Source organism: Clytia hemisphaerica, unplaced genomic scaffold, assembly GCF_902728285.1.
Source record: "Clytia hemisphaerica strain Z4C2 unplaced genomic scaffold, Clytia hemisphaerica genome assembly, whole genome shotgun sequence".
Classification (NCBI taxonomy): Eukaryota; Metazoa; Cnidaria; class Hydrozoa; order Leptothecata; family Clytiidae; genus Clytia; species Clytia hemisphaerica.
Window position 1 is genome coordinate 848,575 of NW_027103855.1, and position 7,241 is coordinate 855,815.

Below are 7,241 nucleotides of genomic sequence, written 5' to 3' on the forward strand. Positions count from 1 at the left end.
TCGCTGACATTACCTTATACCTAAAGCCAGAGCCATCGGCTGATCGTTTGAAACATAGTCAATAGAAGAAATACCAGATAATTCAATTGACATTGTTTGAAAGCTCCGACACGATAGGAAGAAACAAACGTCCGCCGCGCAAGCTAAAAAAGAGCTATCCTGTAAAACACGGCTTATCGCTCTTCATTCCGGGAAATCAAATAACCGTTAATTGATAATGTTCCGCTAAGCGGAACTAAAATACTGAAACGCGCGCGCAAAATTATGAGATGTTTTCCCAACTTTCCCTCACGAGTGAAGCTATGAATGCCATCCTCGGAAGCTTTAGGCTTCCTGCGGTGGCAATAAAAAAACGTGTATTCCAGCCGCGGCTTTCTTATACTATGATTTTTAGAAGATTTGTACCGATGATGTATAGACTACGCAGGCATACGGAAAAATTGAAACCACGAGCATAAATTTTCCTTATCAAAACAGCTGATAATAAAAAGTTGAGAAAAGCTGCAAATATTTCAGGTAGAATTCCTTGTTGACTACGTAATCCTTAACTACGCAGGCATACGGAAAAATTGAAACCACGAGCATAAAATTTCCTTATTAAAACAGCTGATAATACAAAGTTCAGAAAAGCTGCAAATATTTCAGGTAGAATTCCTTGTTAACTTTGTAAGTTCTCTCATTTTATTCTGATCAATTACACGTTTTTTTTTATTAGAACCCAGTTTATAAGAACATTGAGGCTGAAATTCGTCGAAAAATTTAGAACATCGTAAGAACATGCCCAGCCTCAGTTTGGAAAAAATTGACAAGAAACTACAATTTTTTCCTCTTTTCAAGCAGTTTTAACCGAACTTGAGCAAAGATTTTCTAAAATCGAGAGTCAAATATTGTCCAAATTTTACCAATTTTAAGTGCTCTTTCTTTTGCATGATAATGTCGATTTAGAGTAGTCTGAAAAATTAAGAACGTATTTAAGAACATTTTAGGCTGAAAATGGCTAAAAAAATAAGCACATCCAGGCTCAACCAAATTTTAGGTGTTCTAATAAAAAAAAACGTGTATGAAGAATTTTCCTACATCAATTCTGGAATTGCGGAAAATTTTCAAAATAGGAAAACGGACGTGTGTGTCATGTGTCTCGTGTGTTGATATTTTAAATTACAGCAAAATTGAAAGAAATAAATATTCTTGATTAACTTTGAAATTGTTAAACAGCTTGAAAATAAAATACCACTTTATGTGTAAGATAATAATTTCAAATAGAGCAAATTTATAAACTAAGTACAAAACATAATTTTTCATAAATGTAACCTCACCATAAATTAATCTTTTATAAATATTCTGTAGCCGTTATTTTTCCTTTTCAGTTCTGACTGTCAAGGTCAAAGGTTCAATTGGTCTAAATAAGGGTGGTGCATTCTGTTAGCTTACCAACCTAGTACCTCTTGGAAAAGACAGAAATTACCAAGGCTAGTTCCCATCTCCCAAATAATAAAAAGAGGACAACTGCTGGCACGAACATCCTTTGTTTAAAATAATGTGTTTTGATTCCTGTGCAACTGGGTCATAAATTGTTGTTAGAACTTCAAGTTTAGCACATTCACCTACTCCAGCAATACAAGATTGTTTCATCTGTGGACAAATAATATGCTCGTGCTCTTCCGGGATGTAACTAAAATATTGTAAAATTTACTAACATTAGTTTTATCACCGAAAGATATATGTATATGCCCTCCGAATCATTCGGGATGTGTCCTACTACCGGAGGTAGGAATAATCACAGACACAGTGACTTGACAGGCGCGTGCTGCCAAGTCATGGAGTATACCATGACACTCGAACGACACTAGGAGATCGATGCTCAGGCGAGGTTGAACCTGATGAGTACCACGGTACGTCACGATATTCAATATTTTTTCTTTTTAGAGAAATTGGAGGAAAAACTGGTTTGTTACTTCGTAATTGATGTCGTTATAAAATTTGAAATTTGAATATTTCAAAAAAGTAGAAAACAAAAGGTAGCCATGGTATTCATCCAGGATCTTGGATTGAGGCCGAACTGTAACCAAAATATCCAAAATACTCTAAAATCCACTGCATTTCATCATCGACTACCCAGTAAGATTTACGTTTTTAATAAGTATCTAAAACATTTTCTATTTTTCAATAGAAGCATCTTGAAGGGGGGGGGCTTATAAGATTGCATTTTTCATCAGTGGTAGATATGGATAATTTGAAATCATTTGCAAAATCTTTTGTTCTGCCTTAATGCGAATTTGTCCAAAAGCACGTATTGGCTCGTTTTCGGTTCAACTGAACTTTATTCACGAAGACTGATTTGTCAAAGAATAAGAAGAGACTAAGAAAAAAATAAGTTTGATCCAATGAATATTTGGTACTTTGCCGACCGGTCTGTGAAATACACTTCGAACCCCTGTTGGAACTACTGGAGCTTTCAAGTTGAAATATTCACTAGTGATAGATATTTAATCAACTAAGACAAAGTGAAAAACTGTTTAGTCGTGTGTATATAGATGGTATTTTACGAAACATTTTCACTTTTAGCTTAACTGCTCGTCCGCTATTGCTGAAAAATGCTTGTATCGTCAATACCTAACACTTATCAAAACTTCAAAGTTAATAGCATTTCCAATCCTGAGATATAACCTGGATCTGATAAAGGCATAATGGGTAATTATGGGCCTGGTCTGTAAAAAACACAGTACAATCAGGTGCGGGAAAAATATTGAAATTATCTCATTACCCTGGTAAAGTGATTTGGTAGCGACATTCGGCGCATGCGTAAAGAAGATTAACATTAATAGGATCAAGTGAATCTCTGTGGCTGAGAGATGCTGTATTCATAGCTGCAAATGATATGCCACCAGGATTGCCAATCGTTGCCTTAATCGTATTAAAATCTGTTGGGCAGTAAGCTAAAAATGAAAATAATATTTCTATAGCAATATTCAACTTTTTTATCGATTTAATCCTCCGTATTTGTACCCAATAACAAACAGTTTCAGATAATAAGTTATTGATATTATATAGCGAAGATTATTGCGAATACTATTCACCCCTGCTTTCTTGGGAGTCTATATGCATTGGGCTATCCCCGAAGGAATTTTCCTGCGAAATTTTAAACACCACAAATCATTTTTAAGCGCGTTCAACTGAGTTTTAACATGAGACTTAAGACTTATTGGAGCAGCTTAGGATCTCAAGATTTAAAAGCTCAAATTTGCTCCAATAAGGCTTGGAATATATCCCAGAAGCCACTGAACCCCTCCAAAATTCAAATATTCAATGGAAAAATATTCCACTCTAGCCCTTTAGGTTTTAAACTCAATGTCTAAAAGAGTGCCAACACTTCTGGCTAATGAGACTTACCAGGTAAGGTTCGTCGCCCTCTTTGACCACGCCCCTCATTATTCAAACCGTCATTTTCATCGCTATTGTTGAATGATAAATTCTGTAATTTCTCAATAAGTTGTACTCGTATTAATTCCAATCTGTCAAGTGTAGGTGGTTTGATACTTTGTGGAACAACTTTAAGAACAACTTGTGTCGTGTTTAAAGCAGTCTTCAGCTTATTAACTCCAGTAGTTAGATTTTGGACTTCCTTTTTGCATTGGTTTCGGATTTGTCTATACAATCTTTTGTAATGACGCAAAGCAGAGCAGCATGGCCTAGAAGGTCTGTAAGGCTTAAAAGGCCTTGGACGTTGTTGATACGATAAATGTACGGAGATCACCACCAGTAAAAACACAAGGGAGAAGAGAGTTTTCTGTAATAAAAAAGGGTAAAATTTAATGAGGCTCGTGTGCTTATCATAAGAAGTGTTCAAATAGCGCAACAAAGTATGCTCTAACAGGTATGCCAGGCAGAAATCGTATTTCAGCAGAAATTTTCTTTAAAGCTTTTCAAGATTTTTAATATTAATCATGAAACCAAGTGAATATTAATTTTTCATTTCATTGAAAAAGTCCGAAAAAGTCCACGCAAAAATATATGCAACTAGGTTAAGATAGGATAGGATATTCATGATATCATGAACATATAAACGACTGGACATCTATCTTTATTGTCTCTTTGAAGCGAGCTTCGTTGCCACCTGTATTTCAAAATTGATATGAAAAATCCGACAATATTCCGTCATAATTTTATTTCTTTGAATTATTTAGGTAAAAGGATTAATAGGGCTTGAACATTATTCCCAATTCGCAAAAAAATTACTCTCGAATTTTTTCACAAGTTTGTAATATATTTTATCAACATTTTCTACTCTAAAATGCAGAATTTCAACTGCGTGTATACTTTTGAATCCCTTTTGTCACTCCAATAAATTTTTTTATGACTTGAAAAAAATAGCTTGCCAAAGTTTAGAGCCTGTGTCATAAGAATATCGAAATTAGAATGCCACACTCTCTAAAATTATTAGACACTTTTAAGTCAAAATTTAGAAATATTAGTCGGAGTTTTGACAAGCTGACGATGATTTTGCCTCTGTTATCTTTGTTATGATATAGATAAAATACTTGAGAAGAGTAGAACAACAGAGACTTTTGTCGAAGTTTTGACGTTGTTAGCAAGGTACTCCCAAGTGGTATATCATCAAAATCTATTGTTTCATTTTATGCTTTTAACGAGGCGGCAACGAAGCTAGCAGCCCTTTCTACAAAAAGACAAAGGAGATGGATGTCCAGTCGTTTATATGTTTATGATGATATTCATGATGTAATCTTTGCGCTTAAATAATAGATGTGACGTAACAACTTTGCCGCCATTATTGGTGGCAAAAAAATTTGCTCCGCTAACCTATTTTATATTGAAACTGGGTGTGCATAGCACTACTCCGGGGGGTTTACGAAAAAGAAAGCTTAATATCTTGTGATGTAATATAATAGAATTAAATATCTTTTGGAAATCTATTGCAGATAATTAAAGAATTTCAATTAAAGAGTTTTTTCTTTGATTTGGAGTATTTGGACTTCTGTATTAATCTTTTATTATTTTTTCCGGGGGTCCTTTCTTGGAAAACATTGGGGAACGCTTTTGTTTTGCCACCAATAATGGCGGCCAAATGTTTTGATTTGGAATGTCAATCAACGAAAAGATTACATCATGAATATCAAGAATTAATTGATTATGGTTGGACTTGACCGACCAATTCTATCCATAATCTGTATAAGAAACCACGGTCTGGAAACCTTTTGTTTCTTTCTATTGTTTCTTACTTGAACTTGCGTTGAGAAATTAGTTTGTTTTGCTCACTTTTTGATCGTATGATTAACTTTTGAACCAATCTCAAGAGGAGTATTTGGTAACGTGATCAAAAACTGAACAAATCGGCTCTTTTAATCGTATTCTTAACGAAGAAAAAAGTTAACAAAAAGTTACAACAATACACCTTTTCGACCGTAGCCAACAAATGCCGCGCAGGCATTTATTTGTCCGCTTCATCCCACTAAAACCGTCCTAGTCCTTTTTTCACACCGATAGACAATAGACAAATGCGTCAATAAAGGATTGGGACGGTTTTAGTGGGATAAAGCGGACAAAAAAAAATGCCCTAAAATTTTAACAAGCTTAAGATCTATCTACACTGTAATAAATAATTTAATTATTAAAATTTAATTAGCAGGGGGTCTTAATAAGAGCGGGGGGGATGGATTTTTTTTGCTCTCAACAATTAGCGGGGGGGACGTCTATTCGGGAGACAAGAGTACTGTACTGTAGAAAAAAATGGACACTCTAAAAAGACCAGTTTACCATCCCAGCAGGCACACAACGTTTTTTCGACGTTTATCTAACGTTCACAACGTCCATATAACGTTAGGTGAACGTTGAAACAACGTTGTGTGCCAGCTGGGATTGTGCCTTTATCTTACCATTTCTGTAGGTTTAGTTTCTTTGTTGATCAGTAAAAAAGTCTATTTCTACGTTAACACCAGTCTTCAGTCTGATTCAATTTCACTATGATTAGACCCATATCATACGTTCACTTATAAACCCTTGTAATTTAAGTCATGGTGAGTTTTATATAGACTCTAAAATACCTTTTAAAAGGAGAGCGGAAACTTTCCATGTATAGATGGTAAGCTCATTGGATTGCTCTTCCTCTTTGTTCTTTTTGTACTATTTTATTCTTTGCTCATACCTTATCTGAAATTCAAAAATGATTTTGTTTGTTATTTGTTGCGTCTCATAGGGTAATATATAAATAACTTTAATGGATTTATATCTATTTCATATATCTTAAATCTTCATTAAAAACTATTTAATTCAACCACGCTAAAATCTAATGTAGATAAATGCCTACGCACAATTAAGATAAAGAAATTAAAGAGTCGAAACTGATCGGTAAAATGATTGTGAGTAATTTTTGCACGAATGCTTTTTGTGCCTTTGATTACAACTTTTTCAAAACCTGTTTTAAAAGCCATCCTACCTTGACCTTAGGAAAATATTTTCGATGTCAAACGGTTTAAAAATAAATTATTTGAAAGAGTTCTGGGAAGTTAAGTATTAAAGCGGAAAAATATTTTTGTAGTTTCGATCGAATCATAATTAATGCTGTCGTTTCAATTATCTTTACAATTGGATTGTCAAATTTTGTCATAAATGACGTATAGAAAGTACCAAAGTTACTTCTTACTTATTTTTGATTTTGAGGATCTGGGCTTTATACTGGTTTGTTATGAGAAGGTTGTCCTTGGAAGTAGCGTGGTGGCACGAGAGATATAGGTGTCAACTGACACGCCCTTCGCCCCAATAGCCGACTTCTTTGAGGCGCCAAAAGACACCATTCGGAGCGCGAGATCAAATAAATTAGGCAGCATATGCTATTTCGCATCTCTCAAACCAGTGAAATTGCTTGTTGTCACGTGATTTCTTTGGTAGGAAATCCTACCAAAACTTGCTTCACTTTTCGATAAAGGCTGCGGATCTAGCCCTTCGGGCCATGATAAATCATTGGCTCTGTCTATCATATTGCTAGGAAGTTTTTGTGAGGCTCTTTCACAGAAGGCATTTTGTAGCAATGCAAGTCTTCTTTTTTCCTGGTGGCCACAACGTGCAAGTAAAATAACAACTTTAAGTTTACGTATCTCTACGACGGTTGCTTCATTGGATCAAGGAACTTTGATAAAACAGAAAATCTATTTTATTTAAGTTTCTGGATTGAATGTTCAATAGTATTCGTAAGTCTACGACCGCAGTCGGAGGCGACCCGAAGGCTC

At 34.9% G+C, this 7,241-nt stretch overlaps 1 protein-coding gene across 1 annotated transcript; it reads right to left on the minus strand.

The window, feature by feature from the left end:
• Positions 1–1,129: 1,129 nt before the first annotated feature.
• Positions 1,130–5,983, minus strand: LOC136808208 (uncharacterized). Its single transcript, XM_067064744.1, has 4 exons — positions 5,892–5,983; positions 3,391–3,787; positions 2,765–2,936; positions 1,130–1,672 (listed from the first exon to the last, which is right to left on the minus strand). The coding sequence occupies exons 1-4, from the start codon at positions 5,892–5,894 to the stop codon at positions 1,471–1,473; spliced, it is 774 nt and encodes a 257-aa protein (XP_066920845.1). The 5' UTR covers positions 5,895–5,983; the 3' UTR covers positions 1,130–1,470.
• Between the last annotated feature and the right edge of the window lie 1,258 nt (positions 5,984–7,241).